Source organism: Crocuta crocuta, unplaced genomic scaffold (assembly GCF_008692635.1).
Source record: "Crocuta crocuta isolate KB4526 unplaced genomic scaffold, BGI_CrCroc_1.0 scaffold30, whole genome shotgun sequence".
NCBI classification, from domain to species: domain Eukaryota; kingdom Metazoa; phylum Chordata; class Mammalia; order Carnivora; family Hyaenidae; genus Crocuta; species Crocuta crocuta.
Window position 1 is genome coordinate 2,489,630 of NW_027528345.1, and position 21,694 is coordinate 2,511,323.

The following is a 21,694-nucleotide window of genomic DNA, read 5'->3' on the forward strand; positions in this document are numbered from 1 at the left end:
GTGCACCAGTTTCTCTTGATTTTCCTTCTCCCTCACAAGCTGCTGTTCTCAGTCTCCTTTCCTGGCTCCTGATCATATTTCCTACTTTTGAACTTAAAATGCCCTAAGACTCAGTACTTCAGTAACTATATCCCTTGTAGTGCCAAAGTAATCTTATACAGTTTCAGGAATTTAAATGCTGAAAGCTCTCTATTATAAATCTCTGATTTATTTGACTCCCTAATCACTAACCACTGTTTCCCCTTAGGTATCTAAAGTAAACCATCTCCTGCCCCCACTATATTTGCTTTCCCTACATTTTTACCCATCTCAACAAAACATCTCCAATCTTCCTTGAAGTCATCTTTGACTTTTTTTTTCTCCTTACATATGATATTCGTCTCATCAGGAAATCCTGTTGGTTTCACCACTAAAATATATCCAGAAACCTCTAGGTTTGCTGCCATCATCATGGTTCAGTGATCATGCTCTCTCTTCAGGATTCTTGCATTAGACATTGTACTGTGTTCTCTGCTTTGGCTTAGCTAGCACCCTACAAGCCATTCTCAACAGGATGACTACAGTGTTCATTATCACATATGTCAGCTTTTACTTGTACAAAAACTTCCAATGACTTTACATCTTACTCAGAATAGGACTAGGCCCCATATTCATTTTCGTATTTTGTCTGAGCTGTATCAACCTTGGTCATTACCATTAACTCCCGAGCTCATGAAATATATACACACACACACACACACACACACACATATATATAAATACACACACACACACGTATATATACACATATATATATTTCTGTGACATTCTTAATTGGTTTTCTAATACTCTATTAAAACTCTATTAAATACTCTACTGAAGAGTATTTGAGTATTAAATACTCTATTAAAACAAAATTTGATTCCTCTAATCAAGATGTCTGTACTATTCCTATATATTTGTATATATTTGTATTACTTATATGCACTGATTATTTAGCAAAGGTATAGTCTATTTTTTATATATGGAATAGGATTAAATGTCTATCTTTTATGTGAATAATAAGTGATGAATAGATTGTTACCTCCTATTATTATAAGTAGTAAATGACAAGTGAGTTTTTACTATTATTGTGAATAATAAATGAAGAACAAAATCTGTTTTCTTATGTCTTAAACTTTTGCCACCCAATTCCAAACAAAAGCTTGATTGGGAGAGTTAATACTCCATATTATGGTGTTTCTCAGCCTTGTTTCATTTCTAGCTGTCTAATAAGCCCTTTTATACATTTTTGCCCAGAAACCATGCCACCCACAGAAATTCTGCATATCTGTTTATGTACGGTAGTCCTTTGGAGATACAAAAACCATTGTAATATCTTAGATCCTCTCAGCTCACAAATCTAGTTTGCATCTCCATGAAGGCCATATTGTCCCTATGGAGAATGCATTCTTTATGGGGACATAGAGATGCAATCCATTCCCAAGAGATGCAGTTATTTTATGAATTTATCAATCCAAAATAGAGTCAGTGAGCTCTGTTTTTAGAAGACATTGTTTTGCTCTTTCATATGATTAACTGTTATCATATTGTACTATGGTATTTTGCTATTCGCTTATCCTGAGGGACATTATAGAAAAAGGAACAAAAGCAAAAAACAGTTATGTAAAATCTACTACCATATTATTACATGATTGTAGAGGATATGTTTTGCTGTACTACAGTGTCCTTCTTTTAAAGAATGATGATTAAAAATTTTCTCAAGTAGGATGAACCTAGAGAAGTGAGTGCCCTGGGCCAGGCTAGTAAGTAAATATTTAAATAAGATAATTTAATGTTTAACATTAAATTAGTATTCTTGAAATTTTTGTACACGATTTAATGGAAAGGATGAGATTTTATTAGAGGAAGGGTGTGAAAGATAACCACTGTTGTCTAAATTCTAGAAAAATCAATCTCCTCAGGACCACTTCCCCTCTCTGACACCCACACACACACACACACACACACAGACGCATGCACACACATTCAAAAAGGAAAAATACACACTTACATAAATCCATTCTCATCTGTGGGCAACTTAGATATTACTTATTAGAGTATATTTATTAGGAAACCTATGCTGTATGCACATATACTCTAAATAGGTTAGAAATATCTTCCTTCAATACAGTACTTTCCATGAAAAGGACTTCAGGTGAGGGAGGGGAGAAGAAAATTCTTCTGGTAAATATACTTTCCAGGGCACCTGGTTGGCTCAGTTGGTTGAGCATCCGACTTTGGCTCAGGTCACAACCTCATGGTTCATGAGTTCAAGCCCCGCATCAGGCTCTGTGCTGACAGCTCAGAGCTTAGAGCCTGCTTCAGATTCTGTCTCTGTCTGTTTCTGTTCCTCCCCTGCTCCTGTGCTGTCCCTCAAAATAAATAAAAACATATAAAAAATTAAATAAATAACTTTCCTAATTTGTTGCATTCCCAGTATTGTGTTAGCATCATGTTGGATTGCTATTCCGGGGACCTACCCACATGGACTGCCCCTTAACCTCTGATCTCAAGACCAGGAATAGAAAAGCCTTTCTTGAGCCCATTACCTGTTTTGTTTTGTTTTTTAATCATTTGGGTAATGAACTTAATGACTGATCTATTTCTCTGTGTTGCTTGGCCAAAGCTCAGAGCCATATTTCTGACATACCTATAGCAAAGCATATAGACCATTGTATATTTTATTTTTTTGTGGTTTTAATAACTTTACCACTTATTTATGTATTTATTTACTTATTTTCAACATTATGATTTTAAAAAATTTTAATAGTTATTGTCAAGTTGGTGTTGTATATTTTAATTAAAGATATGTGAATATAGGTAAAGTACTTTTTAAATACCTACTTAATAAATATTAGTAGTACTAGTAGTAGCATTAGTACCTGTTGCTATTTTGGCATCATTTTCTCTTAACTTAGTCTGATTTTTTTCCTAAATTTATTTTCTTTCTTCTCAATTTCCTTATTTTTTTCCTTTGTCATAATTTATGTATCTTTGCAAACTATCTTAAACCCTTTTTAGAATGAAGAAGCTTATTAGTAAATATTTATATTTTATTCTCCAAAAAACCTGGCAAAACATTTTGACTCAATATTTATTTTTTCAGATTAACTAGCAAAAAAATGTTATCTAATTACTAATGTGTTAAAACATCTTAAAGACACAGATCATAAATGTCTAAAGAGTATATATTGACCCTCAAGAACTACAAGACACATGTATCAAATTTCTAACATAAGCATGAATAAAATATATGATTAAAATAATAAAATAAAAGTAATTATTTAAATATAGTAAATTATAAAGAATGTTTTCCAAAACATAATGGCGAATAAAATCTAGACAAAATGTTAAAAATGAAGAAAAATTGACACAATTAAAAAGAGCTTATTTAGTTAGTATGATGATTTTCATGGCAACTGGAAAACTGTTATATATGATTCTAAGATTACAAAGACCTTGTAATCCAAGGAGAAACCTAAAACATAAGACCAACCAACTTAATAGAGAAAGATTGGAGGTAGGAAAAATGGTGCTAACATATATGAAATATATAGCCATCATAATTCTTATATATATTCTTCCAAATACCTCAAGTAATGTAGTAACATCATATATACTGAGGTTTTGGAGAGTGCTTTGGTTTTTATAAATGAAAGGGCATTCTTTTGTTTTATATAGTCATTATAAGTCGCTGCCTACACCTCCAAACATGTAAATATTCTGACATGGGTACCTGATACCCAACACAAATTTGATGTAGAGAATAAAGTCTTACACAGATGAAAATGTATTTAGCTTCTGTATCTTTTGTCCTCACTGATATATTTTTCTGCTGATAACACAGAGCTGGTCTTTTAGAGGATGGCTCATTTCTGGAACACTGGTTATTTTGTGATGTTGTTAATTACTTTGCCTTTTTTTTTTTAATTTTTATTTATTTCTAGGAGAGAGAGAGAGAGACAGCGTGAGCAGGGGAGGGTCAGAGAGAGAGGGAGATACAGACTCTGAAACAGGCTCCAGGCTCTGAGCTGGCAGTCAGCACAGAGCCCGACGTGGGGCTCGAACCCACGAACCGCGAGATCATGACCTAAGTGAAAGTCGGACGCTTAACCGACTAAGCCGCCCAGGCGCCCCAATTACTTTGCCTTTTGTAAGGATGATGTGGATGGCTGAACACAACTTTTTGCAGTTCCCTGAGGCCATATATTATTTCTGTGTTCTACCTAGAATTGAAACACTGTCTTTACCTAAAAAAATTTAACTGATCTTTAGAACATTTAAACTAACGAAGGTATATTTAAAAATCATTACAAAAAAAGCTACTGCCTTATATCTGTTGAGTTATTACACTTCTGTAGAACTTTGGGTTCAAATAAAGACATAAGATAATCTGGGGCACCTGGGTGGCTCTGTCAGTTGTTTCCTACTTTGGCTCAGGTCATGATCTTGTGGTTCGTGAGTTTGAACCCCACATTGGGCTCTGTGCTGACAGCTCAGAGCCCGAAGCCTGCTTCAGACTCTGTGTCTCCCTCTCTGCCCTTCCGCCACTCACACTCTGTCTCTCTCTCTCTCTAAAAAATAAACAAACATTAAAAATAGTAATAATAAATAAATAAATAAATAAATATGAGTTATAAGTTGTGACTAATTAAGTAATAAATGCCAGGAGTTACAGCATTAATATTAAAAGACAAATAAAGAATATACATTTTAAGCAATATTAAACTCGGAATTATAAGTATAGCCTAAGGTATATTTGATTGTAAGCATTTTTCTGTCAATTAAGTAAGAATTGCTATTAATGCCTAGTAGTTTCTAAATATTTATTTATTTATTTTGAGAGAGAGAGAGAACAAGGCAGGGGAGGGGCAGAGCAAGAGGGAGAGAAAGAATCCCAAGCAGGCTTCACACTGTCAGCATAGAGCCAGATGTGGGGCTCAATCTCAGAAACTGTGAGTTCATGACCTGAGCCAAAAATCCAGAGTTGGATGCTCATCTGACCTTGCTTGTTTATATTTACAAATTGAGTACTTTAATGGATGTGATTAGATGGAGCGATTGCTTGATTTTGAGTCTACGACAAGTGGGGGTTTTATAGGGACACTAATTCTTTATACTACTTTTTCTCTGGAATAGTCCTTCTGGGACATGCATAGATAAAGAGATATCCTGCACAAAACTACAGCAGAAGAAGAAACCAAAGCAGGAGCTGGTGATTAAATTAAAAAGAAAAAAAAAAAAAAAGGTTTTTACCATTAGTTCAACCCATTCAGTAAAACCTTACTGAGCACCAACATGTATTAGACAAGACTCAGTCCCTGGAAATTTGAAGAAGAAGAGGAACATGGTGTCTAGTCTCAAGGAGTTCTAAGCTCCTGGAGAATAAGAAGCAGAAAAATAATTGTGGCATATTTATTAAATGTTATAGCAGCAAGCACAGAGAGAAAGTGATTAAATCCATGCATAGCTGTTTCAAGGAATGGCAAGTTTGATGAATCTAGTAATATCAGTGAGAATTTTCCAGGAATAAAAGGGGGTTCAAGTCCGAGGAAACAAATGTTGACTGAGAACATATATTACATCCTTTTCAGTGTAAGATGTAGCATTCAAAAAAGGAGGGTAGTTTAGAAATAAGCAGAGTATAGGTTATTTTATTCAGACTGGGAGAAAGGGGCATATTGAATTTACGATTTTTGTTTTTTTCACATTTTACTTATTCTTATGTTTAAATAGGAGATGATGAGGTCCTGAATCACTAAGGCAGAAGTAGTAGAGAAGGTGGAACAGAGAGATTGTTCAGTTGTACTTGGTGACCAAGTTGATATATTGCAAATGAGGGAAAAAGGGTTTTGTAAATGACTTTGTGTTTCCTATTATGAATCATGAGTCCATGGCAACATCATTGACTGAGTGAAGTAATTCAGAAATTCAATAGGATGGGCACATTTTATAAGAACAATGACCGTGATGGAACAGAGAGAATATACAGAGAGGGAAGTGATGCTGTGACAAATTCTGAAGAACTCTAATGTAGAAAAACCAGCTCAGGTAAATGAGAGGTAGGACAGTCCAGGTAAGACATACTATCTCAAAACACGTTTCTAGATTTTATAATCCTTGTCTCAATGTCTAGAAAATTAATTATGAGTTATATCAAATGTATTAGCATATCACCACTGTCTAAAAGTCTCTGTATAAAACGCACTGTCAAAAGGCATAAAGACACGAGGCATAAGTCTTAAGGAAAGAAGGACAGCAATGACTCCAAAACTTTTATAATGAAGTGACTAGAAGTAAACTGGCACTACTGGTAAGAATACAGACAAACGTTGAAAGAATTTCAATTTCCATTCACTGTGTGGGAATTTGGCTTGTTCAATATAAACAAAATGGTTTCTTAAAGAATTTCCCAGAATTCCTGGTGGTTAGCAAGGAGTAACTACTTTGCTGATTTTTAAAATAAACTCCTTGTGGAAGTGATGAAAGCCAATCTCCTTGTCTCCATTTTTTTGAACCTAAAGAATTTGAAAAGAACTTATAATTTCAGAGTTTAGCACCTGAAAACAAGACTGAGGATGAGCATTCTGGAAAATGTATAAACAGAATTTCTGGAAAATTTCATGCAGATACCATCCAAAGTGCTTGGATTATTTTATAATCTTCTGGCTGAGAGGCTAAACAAGCCCACACTTAGAAATCTTGTAATCAGTGGTGAGTTTCAGCCAGTAACTCCTTCCATGTTTCAGACTATTGTTAAAACAGCTGAGAAATTGTTTCTCCTGGGGAAGTGCAAACGAAGAGTCAGCTGGTTGTGATCCTTAAAATAGTTGTAGAGATTCAGTGAATCTGGACCATTTCTTAGAAGAACTGAATGTGCATACGGAAAAACAGAGAGACACCAATTAATCCTTGGTGATAGAGGGATGACATTGAATCCTGCAGTGAGGCCACAAGTTCTGACAAACAGATGAGTTCAGGTTCCTATTAAGAAGGAAAATCTTAACTACCAAAATACTACCTCAAACAGGTGAGTCACTCATTTGTCAGAGCCCCAAAGCAAAGGCGAATCAAATACTTTTGTCACAGTTTTACTCTGGGAAAGCTTCCAAGATAGTTGTGTCTCTGAATCACCAAGTGAAACCAGTGGAGAACTTCGATCCTTGACTGTTTGTGCTGTGGAGGTGCTTAGATCTGGGTGGTAATTTCCAGCTCTCAGCTCATTACTTTAGCTAGGTTGCATCCCTGCGTTCTCTAGCCATAGCAGGAGACACTCATGAAGTATCCGTTTGGTAGGGAAAATAGCACTGGTTTCAGTTCAATACTTCATTTGACTTTTCCTAGGTGGGCAAATCTGAGCCTTAGGACCCTCATCTATATGTGAGGATAATGATACTTCAACTGTGTATTATATGACCTACACAAAATAATATGTTACAAACTTCCCCAGAGTTGGCACATAATAAATTATAAAAAACATATCAATCCACTGAATAGATATTTGTTGGTGCTATGTTATGGGCAGGTTGTCCAGAAAATTTAGGAATAAATGAAATAATTTCAAAGCTTATTTATTTATCTATTTATTTATTGAGAGAAAGAATGAGAAACAGCAGGGGAGGGCATAGAGAGAGGGAAGACAGAGGATCTGAAGTGGGCTCTGTGCTGACAGCAGAGTCTGATGCCAGGCTCGAACTCATAAACACTGAGATCACAACCTGAGCCGAAGTTGAACACTTAACCTACTGAGCCACTGAGGTGCCCCTAAATGAAATGGTTTTAAATAAATCTCCTTTTTACTCTCATATTATCACTATCCACATATTTAAATATTGGAGTTTTCTTCATTGTTAGATGAAGATTCTATTTAAAAAGAAAAGCAGAGTAAAATTTAAATAGAAATTAATCTGCATCTATACTTTAATACAACTAGGCATGAGACATGGAAATCACCCCTAGGCAGGCTACCCACTTGAGTGACTGCTACTAATTAGGGTCCCACAAAAGAGCCACATAAAGCTAGACACAACTCTTACTTTGGAGCTTATAGCACCAATTGACAAAGACTGTCCTATGTTATCCTCATAGTTCTCATCTTTTTGAAGGGCCTCCTATTCTAAGCAAATTTTAAATAACTGCAGACCTATCCTTTCTGGCAACTGGGGAATGATGTGTCCCACAAATACTGGTACTAGTAATATGCATGTAAATATGTATCTCCTAGAAATATGTCATGTCCTACAATTTTAGGGATTCTTATAGAAAGTAGAATAGTCATGACATCCTGCCACATGATAAACTTTTTGGATTCCATTGTCTCACATACAAATAAACAGTGTGTGCCACCCTGACCTTGAACATGGGTATTAAAATCAGCAAAAGGTCATTTACTCAAGTTTATATAAAATAAGAACTGAGGGGGCACCTGGATGGTTCAGTTGGTTGAGCCTCCAACTCTTGATTTCAGCTCCTGTCATGTTCTCAAGGTTGTGGGATTGAGCCCTTCATTAGGCTCTGCACTGAGCATGGAGCCTGCTTAAGATTCTCTCTCCCTCTCTCTCTCTCTCTCTCTCTCTCTTCCCCTCCCCCCCCCCCCCCCCCCCCCCCCCCCCCCCACACACCCCTCCTTCCATCCCTCCCTTTGGCTCTCTCTCTGACTCATACGCTCGCTCTCTCTCAAATTAAAAAATAAATTAAAAAATAAAAAAAGAACTGGGGCGCCTGGGTGGCTTAGTCGGGTAAGCGTCCGACTTTCGCTTAGGTCATGATCTCACGGTTCGTGGGTTCGAGCCCCGCGTCGGGCTCTGTGCTGACTGCCAGCTCAGAGCCTGGAGCCTGTTTCAGNAATAAATAAATAAATAAATAAAACTACTGAGACAAAGTGAGCTCTGTGGAAATATCTATCTGCCCATTTCCCTTAATTTGGATTTCTTTAGATTAGATATGATTATGCGTTTCAGGAAAATTGACTGTCATGACCAATAGGTTTTGCTCTTACTCTTTATTGTCAACAAGGCAAAACACTAGCTGGTCTCCCAAAAGCATAAAGAGTCAAAGCTATAGACCAAGCAAATGTGTCAGTGGGGGAGGTGCGGAGAACAATCTTCCTTCATCTGTAAGCAAACCCAATAATAATTTCATGTATCTGTAGCTACTGAAAATGTCCAGGAGGTGTTAGTACCGATGTGCTCAAGTGGTTGCTCAAGCCTAGCACTAAAGAGAGAACCATTAGCCATAGCAAAGGGCACACACAAATTCTTAAACTTTCGGACTCTACTCACTGTCCTTTAATCTCAAAAACTGATTGGGGAGAGGAAGATGAAGGAGGAGGAGAAGGTAATTTAGTATTTGTTTTTACAAGTATGGGAAAGTAGAATAAGCATTTAAAATTTCCGTTCTCTCCAACTTTAATCAAGGTTGCGAAAAAACTGATTCTCATGGTAATATAATGCATTCCACAAAGCCAGGGCTACCCATGTAAGAATGTTCTAACAGCTATTTCCTTTTATTTAATAGAGTCCCATTTTTTATTTTATTTTATTTTATTTATTTACTTATTTATAAGTAGGCTCCACACCCAATGTGGGACTTGAACTCATGACCCTGAGATCATGAGTCACATGTTCTACTGGTTGAGCCAGCCTGGTGCCCCTCTAACAGCTATTTTCAAAGCCAAATACAAAGATCTAACAAGCTGACTCTGGTTGTTTGTGAATTAATCACAAATAAAGAATTTGAATGTTATTCGTTAAACGTTTCATATAAGTTGAAAAAAAAATAAACTCCTGAAATCCATTATATACATGTTGCACATTGGTAGAATGAGACCCAAATACTGAGGTCTGGGTCTCTTCTGTCTCACCCCAGGCTCAGTGTATTCTTATTAAAAATTTGTGAACTAAGAATTGTTTTAATACACAGATTATATTTCATATTTCAAATTTATAATTATCAGACCACTTTTACCATACATTTTTATCAGTTATTTTTCATTTAGTTATCACAAATACTATGCAATGTATTATATTCCCCATTTTACAGATAAAGAAATTGAGGTTCTGAAGACGTAAGTACCTTGGTGAAGCCAAATATATTCAAATACATAGGACACTGAAGGCAAATATATTCAAATATAATTCTTTCTAATGTGGAGTTTTGTGCTCTGGTGAAAACATCACCTTGCATTTCTTTCTTTCTTTTTTTAAAATTTTTAATGTTTTATTTATTTTTGAGAGAGAGAGAGCAGGGGAGGATCAGAGAGAGAGGGAGACACAGAATCCAAGGACAGTCTCCAGGCTCTGAGCTGTCAGCACAGAGCCCGATGTGGGTCTCGAACTCAAAGATCGTGGGATCATTATCTGAGCCGAAGTCTGTTGCTTAACTGACTGAGCCACCCAGGCACCGCCACATTGCATTTCTAAAGGAGTAGGTAAACTAATCTAAAAGGTCCTCATAGTTACAGTATTATCTTGCCCAAAACTTATATCAAAGTAGGTTATTTGAGCATATTCCTCATTGGCCAATAGGCAGTTGGAAGTTACTTTTACATTTCCAGCAAATATTTGTCATCGCTATATTGGAAACACTCATTTCTTTCTCAAAGAGGAAATGCATCCTGGCAATCTAGCGTTCTGACATGGAAAGGGCCAGAGTCAACAGTAAGGAAAGAATACAATTGCCAAGATAAGCTGCCAGCAAACTATGTACCCTTGCCAAAAAAAGATTAGTGGGTTTCAGGAATTTGAAAAAAACTCATCAAAGCCACTATCACTTACATGATCAAACTTTTAATGTGTATTTATAAACTAATATCAAATTTGATTATTATAAATGAAGGGAAATATAACAAATATGTTTGCAAATTTGATGGCTCAATGCTTGATATTCTTAAATACATTATGACTTATTTAGAATCATAGACTCCTGGCCATAGTAGGAGCCTTAGGACTTATAACATTGAACCCTATCATTTTCCAGAAGGAAAATCCACATCCTTGACAAGTAAAATAGCCAAACATCACACCAGCCTCAGAGCCACATCTTGAGTCCAAATATTATTTTGCCTGAAGTTATACAACTAGCTATTGAAAGAACTGGAAGTAGACCTTAGGCTGTCTTTTTCCTTCCCCACATAGCTTAGTATTTTCTTATCTTAAAGAGACAGACAGAGACAAAATTTTCAGAAGCAAAATGAGTAAGCTGATATACACAGACTTCATATTTAAAGGGAAAAATGATGAAAATTTTTGGAAAAAATCTGCTGTAATTCAAAGAGCAAATTCATTTTATTTTCTGGTTTCTCTTTTGCTTTTTTTTTTTTTTAAGAAACTTTTAAAACCAACTGGGTAAATATCCATTACTTCATTTTGTCAAGGGCATGTAGTTAATGCTTATAATAATTGATTTAAAATTGAAACGTGTCTCAGCATTTCCCCCTAGAGTCCTATTTGAAGCAAATCCAACTACCTTTCTAAAAAGTCACCTCCTTTAATTTTTAATAAGCAGTAGGCAATTTATAAAAATAATTTTGGTATATGGCCTAAAGGAAATTTTAATATTAACCTCACTGAATTGTAGGCGTTTTATTACAAATTTTGTGCCAGTTTCCAGGCAAGTAAAACTTTCCTACTTTATAAGTTTTTCAGTTTTATATGTCAGCTCTATTATAAACCCTCATTATTGATATCATTTAGATGGGATGAAGAATGGGGTGGGAAGCTGCGGCTGGTAAGGCAGGAGAATCATGCAAGAGAAAGTGTGCAAAGAAGAGACGAAGATAGTATGGAAATTCCAGAAATGACTCCACCAAATCCAAAACATTCATAAAATCTCAATGGTCAAGGAAAAATTTTAAATAAAATTGTAAAGTAATTTGGTTTTGCCTTAATGGCAAACATTGCTCAGGTGTTAAGCCCTGCAAGAAAATTGGATCACCTAATTTTTTATTTAATTGTCTTTGTAAGAAAACACACCCATCTCAAAGTACCTCAAAGTCAGAAAGAGCTCATCCTCCTTTAATCTTTGTTTTCACTCGCCACAAAATTTAAGAAAATAAGTATCATTTCCAACTTAATACAACAATCCAGTGAGAAACAGATAAATAGTTTGCTGAAGGGTATATAATTAGTAAAAGATAGATGGAGAATTCCCAGTGGGTTAGGCTAACCAAAAATAAAACCCTTCACCACTTCTTAACCAGACTAAAGCCTTATGATTGATTGAATTTGTAAAATGACAAACTCTTTCTAGGTCTTCCTATACAAATAAGTAATGTCAGAAATGCTGATCTTATGTAGACCCAGCCATAGTAGTTTATTAAATTTCTTAGCTCATTCTTTATGTAATTATCACTGCTGCTGAAATTCCAGATCTTAGGGTAAATATAACCATACATATTTGTGTACTCCACTCCCCCCCCAAAAAAAGTAGCCTCCAGGCTTACAGTGTCTAATGCTGCACCCATCCTGAGTGACTTTCAATGTTTACCCATAAAAAATTACTCCATTACTGTGACTAGTTTACAGAAATAATTAGTCCTTAAATCTTAAGTAGCTAAATAGATCACTTGCTTTTCTTATCTTGATTTGCCTCAAGCAATTGGAAAAATATGTAAAAGTTGAGAAAGGCAAGTTAGGGAGGTGAGCCACAAAACACATTTTCCAAAGTTATGGGCAGAATATTATTCTTGTGACATGTTCCTTGACAAAAGCATACCATAGTCAACAGATTTAGGAGATAAGGATTATTCTATGTTACTTTCAGTGACTCAGTGGACATTTGTATTTTTTAGTTGAAGTGTACTCTCATTCTCTCTCAGAACTCTTATTTTGCTTTTTGATCCTCATAGCTCTTTCACTGGGGAAAGTACTGCTTCCTGAGATCAGAATGAACATTGATATTTTCTTAAGTCACCTTGTCTCTTTGGCCACAGTGATTAGTAAAGGGGTGGGAAGCTGTTCCAAGCTAGTTCTATTATAGAAATTCACTCATTCAGCCACAGTAGTTGGTCTGGGAGTGGCTGTTTGATCCAGACTCTGCAAATCAGAATCTTCCCTTGACAATTTTCTCACTAGGGTTCAGGTAAAAAGATGTCATTTTGTTCCTGACACTATATGATGGCGAGCTCAGAGCCCTTGTCTGTCTTGAGGAGAAGTGTGTCTGAGAATCTGAGGCAATATGCAAAGGAAGAAGACATGAAATTCAGAGACATGGAAGACACAGAGGTTGAAGTCTCTGGCTCCAGGTGTCCCAAAGCAGTATAACATTGGCTCTTTAGTTGGGTTCCTGTTACCGGAAACCAAAGATCCCAACTATGATGCCACAGAAGAGAGAACACTTGAGCTAGACCATTATAGTAAAGATCAATATGTCCCCTCTTGATAGGTGGAAGGATATTCAAGGAATATTTGTGCTCTAAAAGGACATGTGTGTGATTAGGGAACAGTAAGTAGACATGTATGTCTCAAATGTACGTTGTATGCAGGGGACACCTGCCTTTTTAAAAAATTTTCTTTGCTTTTCACCCATCTATTTTTCAAAAAATATAGTGCAGGAAATCTATAGCAAGAAATAAACAAGTGTCCAACTTTGGTTCAGTCATGCTCTCACAGTTCATGAGTTCGAGCCCTGCATTAGGCTCTCTGCTGTCAGCATGGAGGTTGCTTTGGATCCTCTGTCCCCATCTCTGTCTGCCCCTCCCTTGTTTGTGCACACACATGCACTCTCACTTTCTCTCTCTCTCAAAATAAATAAACGTTTTAAAAAAGAAAATAAACAGCATCAAATGCAGTATGAAAAACATCGCTTCTCGGCCTTTTGGCTAAGATCAAGTGTAAATGTAGTATGAATTACTACAATTTGTAGGAATTTTCTATTAGCCATGCATTTTCTGAAGTGCTTTACGTAAGGCGACTGTTTTCAAACTGTGGTAAGCAGATCTGCACATGTCGTGTGGAGTGACCAGCTTGGGGAGTACAGGTACCAGCATGGCCACTGGGGAAGCGAAGATCTGTAGTCTCCTGCTCCAGGCACATCTTTGAATAAAGGATCCCTTTTCCTTTTAGTTTGGTCATGGACTTCCATGTGTGATTGCTTCTAAAGATTGCTTGCAATCTAAAGATTGCTGCTAAAATGTATATAAGAACCATTAATTGACATCTTCTCAATTCTCACAATAAAGCCATGAGACATATTATTATCCTCATTTTATAGCTGAAGGAACTAAGGCATAAAAAGATTAAGCCACACACTAAAGATTACATAGCTTAAAAAAGGCAGAGGCAGGATTTGGACTTTGCTTTCTTTGCCTCACCCCAGGCAAAGAAAGCAGAAGATACTCTTATCTGCCACATTCTTCTATTGCCAGTACACCCTTAGAGCTCCTACCAGGATAGTGACCTCCTTAATGGTCCTCATGTTTGCCTCCTCGTTCTGTGAAAACCTAAACAGCTGATGACCAAGCACAAGTCTGTAGTCTGACATGTAGCCAGACTGGATGCAGCAAAGAAAGAAATCAGAACAGTTGTGGAACACCACTCAAGTGAGATGGAGAAGCTTCTTATGTAAGGTTTGAGTTCCTGTTGAAGAATTCAGAGCAGGATGTAAGGGAGGTAGCAATCAGTTCTGGATCTGCTGTTTCCCAAGTGAGGATAGGAGAAGCAGAGATTAACTAGGGTTGGGGGCCATCATGGGCAGATGGCAGTTGAGCAATTGAGCATTGCCAGTAATAGACAGGATGTAAAGCAGACCTGGGGTATCATTGGTAACACAACACTGGCCACTCGATGAAGGAGTCATGGAATTTCATAGCTGTGGCTTGACCTTGGAAATATCTCCAGTTAAGCTTACAGTTGGCATTATCTGTGACTTCATACTAATCTGAATAAAGACATGTAGCTTTATTCTTTTACCATTGGAGCTGATTTTCACTCTCAGTCCCAGACAGACTTCTGCTCTTTCACTTCTCTAAGCTTGCTGCTATCCCAACAAGAGTTCTGTTCTCTCAACAAATTTCAACGCCAAACACCCACTGAAATGTACCTAATACACTGAATGTATATTAAGCATGCCTCTAGGCAGTGGGGAATCAAGCATCTTATCTAAAAACATTCTTCCCTAAATCCTGGATCAATTATAAAGCTAAAAGTATCCAAAGTAATATTCCAACAAGACAAATTGGAAGATTCCTTGACCAAGCAGTAAAATAGATAGATGGGGATTTTTTCTAATGATTTTATTTTTAAGTAATCTGTACCCACAATGTGGGGTTAAACTCCCCACCCCAAGACCAAGAGTCACATGCTCTACTGACTGAGCCATCCAGGTGCCACAATAAATGTCTTTTTGATTTTTTAAATATCTTCTCTCTGATGGGGGGGGGAATGTGATTTCCTGAGGAAAAGCATTAACGGGAATAGATAACCCCTTTCCTTGCCCCAGATCCCTAAAAGTTAGAGAGATCATGCAATAGAAAGAATATAAAATGTAAGGGAATACCAAGGGTTCCACTAAAGATCACAGTGGTGTTCTTTGTCTTCTTCCTTAAGCCCCATCTTTCTACCCTTTTGCTTTCTCTCCCAACTTCTACCCTTAATCAGAAAAGATTCAGGACTTCTAGCTGGAAGAATTATTTATATTATAACATTACAGTCACATACTCGCTATACGCTGCACTTAGTGTTAGTCAACACAGCTGAAGACACAGTTTGGGTTTATTGCTTGTCCTGAAGTTGTTTACAGTCCAGAAATATTAATAGTTGTGAACAGAAGTGACACCACAAAAGTGGCATGGCATCATGCACAAAAGCTAAACAGTGGCAATTTGTATTGGATAATGGTGTCCAAATTTAAGCATCAGAAAAGAGATCTGTGGATGCCTGGGTGGCTCAGTCAGTCAAGCATCCGACTCTTGGTTTTGGCTCAGGTCATGATCTTACAGTTCGTGAGTTCAAGTCCCCCATCAGACTCTGGATTGACAGTGTGGAGCCTGCTAAGGTTTCTCTCTCTCCCTCTCTCTGCCCCTCCCCTGTTCTCACTCTCTTAAAATAAATAAATAAATAAATAAACTAGATTTGTATTAAAACTGACTAGAATGGTTCTCTGCATATCATAAAACTTACAAAGATTGTTAAGCATTGCTTAACTTTTAATTAGAATTTCCCTTCTTAATATATATCTCCCTCCAGCAGGAATCCTTCCTGAAAGAAATAATAAATCAGGGCAAGTTAGATTTAAAAAAATATATCAAGAAAATCCAGTGGAAAAGACACAATACTCTAAATTGGTTTTGCTTTTCTTCTGATAGGGAAAAATGATTCTCAGGATTGATGATTTGTTCATGTTTGACATGCAGTATATATATGAAAGCAAAGTATATGTTTATTACTTACCATATAATTACTGACATTATGCTTGATAGCATTATTTTGATATCCATTTTGTTAGATATAAAACCAATATATATTGAAAACTCTTCAAGAATATGGGTATCCCACATTTAACATGCCCTTTAAATAGTAATTCAGTCGGGTCTCTAATTTGTGCTTGGAATGTGGGAGAGAACTGCAGATGAAGACCACAATTACATAAGCTTGAGCCATTAGCGAAATTAAATACAACACACATAAACATGAAGAGTTGATTTAAAATAAATCAAATATCCTGATGTTGAAGCCACAAATTATGAAATTGTGTTTGGTTTTCATACTAACACCAAAACTTCAAAATGGCATCCACAACTGACTAAACTTCTTCTGCAGCCACAGTTTGTATGAGCCAACCCACACATTTAGGCAAGTACATGAACGTGGACCCGTCACCAATGCAATTTGTGGTCAAAGGACGGAGCAGTGCAGAGAGATCCTGCACTCATTCTCAGACAGAAGTCTTCAGAACAGTTCATTTAACTTAGGTCAAACATTGAAAACTCATGTTTTTCTGTGTCACTGAGGTTTACTGTTGGTCACCTTATCAGAATAAAATAACATGTGGATTGTGGCATATTTAAAAATATCTATGTAGAAAAATAGAAGGAAAGAAATACTACATGAATACACAGACTCTTTGAAACAACTTAGGTGCTATGCTTTCTCATATGTCTCACATAATTTTCCTTCTGTGCCTTTTGAAGTGTGGAGGGTCGTGTCCCTAGCATTTCTAGAACTGGTCCTTTTGCAAAGCTATCTGTAGAAAGTGTCAGAAAGATAGAATATGGCCTTTGGGACCTGGTCAATCTGAGATGGAATCCTGGCTCTGTCATCTACTGGCAGTTGGCCTTGAGCAAGTCATCTTACCTGACTCTGAGTAACCTAATCTATAAAAGCAGGATGGTAAGACCTACCATCACAGGCTGTTGTGTTAATGTCATAATGTATACAAACACCCAGCGTAGTGTCTGTCTCACGGCCGTAGAACAAAAAGTAGTACTGTTCCTAGTTCGCTATTAGTGTTATCATTGCTATTGATAATGTTATGCAGCATTGGCATTAATGGGCTACAAGCAGCTACTTATATTGCCCTTCTTGTTTGCCCACACTTTTGATCCTAACCATCCTGTTTATTTTTTTTAATCTGTGTCTAATAATACTTCTTACATTTTCCATGCAGTACTCAATGCTACTAATAGGCGCTAGTGGAAAACATGCATGCAGATAGACACAATCATCTTCCATCCTGTGGGGAATGTGAATGTGCTTTTAATGATCAGAGAGTTGAGATAAATGCCCTGACTCTTCCTAATAGAAGAGGAATATTCCAAAGAAAGGGCTGTTTGGGGCCATTGTTAATATGGTAGATAATAATGTTTAAAGGTTTCAAAATAACTTCTATAACTTGTACAAATCTATTATATTTATGAGCTATTGACTGTAGTTTTTAGCTCAGCATTCATTCCAGCAGTGTGTTCATTGAAGATAGTGCCTAATAGACGTGGAGAGTGGAAGGGAAGAGTGTGGCTTCTTGGTCCCATCTTTTAGCCTTTTCTCAAGAATTCCAATGTTCAGGAAGACCTGTACGCATAAACCTGACCACAGGAGGAACCCTTCTAGATTTAATGGTTAGACCCCCCAAGCTGTAATTTAAGTCCAGAGTATACTACATTGTTTTTATTTTTAATTAGTAACATAATATCTCAGAGCAATTTTTCCTTAGATAAAAATTTGAATAGGTTATTTACTATTATCAAAAATCTATTCCTCAAATCATTTGTGTAGGAGCATTTAAAGGCCTTAAAACCATTGGGAAATGAAATTATGCAAAATCTATCCTGTATATCCATGATGTTTTTATACCAGGTAACATTATTAGTATTTTAGTACATCTGTTTATCTTATTTTTTTTAACAGCTTACAATTTTTTTCATGTGTTTGTTTGCTTATTTACATATGTTTCTTCACTTACCACCTTCTGATAGGAATTTGGGACAGCTGGATTGTAGGGAAAACCTAAGCATTTGTGATCTTATTATAAATGCTTTATAGGAACATGTTGTAGAGAGTCACATGCTCTCACACACAAATTCTTGATCAACTGTGTTTTTTTATATAACTTAAGAACGAGAAGTTTTTTTAAAGGAACCATTTGTTTTTCAAGCCTGCATAATATGGCCTTCCCCAAAGCAGGGTAAAGGAGAAGCAGAGTCATTCTCAATGAAATAATATGCACTTTCTGGTTTACTTCACAGGTGTGTCCACCCTATCACCAAGTCTTCTTGGCTTACTGCTGCCTGTCCTTGGCATCCTTGTCTACTTGGAATTCTGAGTATGGTGTGACAGCTGCTGTTCCCCGCCCAGCTTAGAAGACACAGAGGACACCTTCATCCCCATGATGAATACAATTCCTTCCAATTTCTGTGGCTCCACCTTAAGCCAAATAAATGATACTTTAACAAACTTTCCAACACACATTATGATTTACAACACACATTATGACTGAGGCATTCAGGAACCCCTTCATCCAAAAGAATAAACTTTTAAATGGATATAAAATGATTTTTAACTCGTTCCAATATGCCTTATAAACCACTTAACCTGATTCTGTGACAGTTGCATGATTTAATCCAATGGGACAAGTTACAGTGTTCAATTCAATACTATAGGCTGTAGAGTGAAAAGTAAAATCACCATACACAGGTGCTTTAAATTTAATAACAAGTTGTGAAATATAATAGAGGTTGAAATGTTGATCGTATGTGGTAAATGTAAGAGTAAAACAGTCTCTTGTATTATTCTCTGTTTCGGGTCCGCATATTTTTGAATGGCCCCAATCATTCATGACATTTTGAGTTTTCTTGAAAAAAAAAATAGAGTATAACAGAAACCTTTTGACATAAATTCCATGACCAACTCATTTTACTGAATGAGTTGAAAGATTCTGAATACTGAAAACCAAATTCTAGAACTTTTTATCAGTATTCTTATTTTGAAAGTAAGTAATTTTCTAAATGCTTGATTTTTAGAACGGTAACACTTTTACGTTAGCTTTTTAGTGGTAAAGTTAACATACCATATGAAGATTTTTCTTTACTTTTATATTATTTTCTGAAGTTATTTTATGCTTTTCTGGTCATCAGTTTCAAACCTCAGAAATCATAGCTCTTCTCTAGAGTATCATCATATTGCTATATTTATTCAGACATGGAATAATGAATTTTGAAAAGTAGAGTGCTTCCATTTTTTAATTGAGATGTGACAGTCTTTACACAGCTAGAAATAAATGACAGTTAAGTGAGTATAGGTGTGATCTAATAATATTCTAGTATCTTTGTTTTTGTGCTCCATTTCTAAGTAAAACCTTTCTTTATTGAAGGTATCAAGAAATCACCTATAGGTTGGAAAATCTACAATATACCTTATTTTTTTTTAATTTACTCTTAAACTCATTTCCCACTTCAATGCAATAGTGAAAACTGGCTAAAGATACCAAATCAGTATGTTGCTAATGATACTCTGAAAGTATGCAATCTGGAAGGCCAGGAGGAGACAGATAATGTGTCTGTCCAATGGTGTCTCCCAAATGTTGGTGCTTTAGGTTTTCATAAGTTGTAAAAAGGAAGATGCACATTTCTTCATTCTCCATGATGTGCAAAGAAATGTGTTTGAGTGTGTATGTGAAAGAAATGGAATAATAAAGGATTAGCTGGCTCATGAAATAGTGCAATGTCTGAGGATTCAGGAGGTATAATCCTATTTTATTAGCACAACCTTGCTAGCTAATTAGAGACAGAGTTTATCTTTTTAGAAAGGATACCTTATAGGTTCATACAAAAAATATTTACAGGAAGCAAAATAGAACTATTACTACTTTACCCCCTTTCCTTTAATTTGTATAATTTTTGTACTATATATCGATGTGTAAATGTTTAGAGCTTTCATTATGAAAATATCAATAAATATTTCATTCGTTTACATTCAACTCTTTGTTATAAAATGAAACTTTTTAATAATAAGTGAAATGGATGATTTCCCAGTAGAAGTATGTCAACAGTCTTAAAATCATTACCAGATTTCATAAAATACATAATTATTTGAAAAAGAAACAAAATCTCTTCATACTTTAGAGAAATGAATACTGTGTAAGCCTTCTGTACAAATGTTTGTGTTTTCATTGTTACACTTTGGGGTTTTCCTTTTGCAATGTGACCCATGTTGGGCATTTTTATATAATCGACAACAACAAAATCTTTTGCCAAATGCATGCTCGCCTTTTATTTTCTAATGTATTGCAATAAAAAGCAAAACTGGTTAGATTTTGCATGATATGGTTCTGAAAGGTAAGAAGAAAACAGACTTTGGAGGTTGTTTCATTTTAAATTTGTGACAGAGATAAGGTAGATTAAAATCTCTCATACATTGATAACTCAAGCTTTTCATTTCCTCATATAATTGTATAAATTTGACTGGGACCATCAGTTTTAAACTGTTGTCAAACTAACTAATGTATCATCTGCTTAAGACGCAAGATTCTTAATTAAACTTTATATAGATATAGACATATCTGTTGTTTCTTTGTATTTCAGGAAAGGTGATAGTAGTTTTATTTGATACTGATAAATATTGAATTGATTTTTTTAGTTATTTTTTATCATTTTTTTCAATGGAGTAGTATAGGACTGTGCTTTGTCCTTTTTATGAATGAAAACAGATTATAAAGAAATAAATGTCTTACTGTTACCCAAAAAAAATAACAACTGTCCTTTCAATTTACCTAAAGTTCAATTCATTTTTAGAAGGTTTTCTTTCTTAAGTTTATTTATTTACTTTGAGAGAAAGTGTGCATGGGAGGAGCAGAAAGAGAAAGGGAGAAAGAGAATCTCAAACAGGCACTGTGCTGTTAGTGTGGACTCTGATGCAGGGCTCGAACCCATGAACTGTGAGATCATGGCCTGAGCTGAGCTGAAATCAAGAGTTGGATATTTAACCGACAGAGCCACTCAGGTACCCCCAGGAGGTTTTCATTGCAAGTTCAATAGCATGTAATAAATATTACTTGATAAGTAACAGTTAATTGTTTGAAAGGTTCTACAAAAAGTATACACACAGATGTAAACACACACACACACACACAAACTTGCATGTACATGTTAACACACACAGGCATCATTACATTGAGATAAGATCATCTGGTAAATAACTTTAATTTGGGGGGTTTAAATGAATATCACTCAAATCAATGCAAG

General features: G+C 35.9%; 1 protein-coding gene and 1 pseudogene across 1 annotated transcript in view; both read left to right on the plus strand.

The window, feature by feature from the left end:
• The window catches only part of LOC144222947 (contactin-1-like), an 80,493-nt gene extending 59,484 nt beyond the window's left edge, over positions 1-21,009 (plus strand). The window contains exon 9 of the mRNA XM_077753657.1: positions 18,701-21,009. Within this exon, the coding sequence (XP_077609783.1) occupies positions 18,701-18,777 (77 nt within the window). The 3' untranslated portion in view covers positions 18,778-21,009. The remainder of the gene's footprint in view (positions 1-18,700) is intronic.
• On the plus strand, positions 13,821-13,963 carry LOC144222991 (U2 spliceosomal RNA; annotated as a pseudogene).
• Positions 21,010-21,694: the final 685 nt, after the last annotated feature.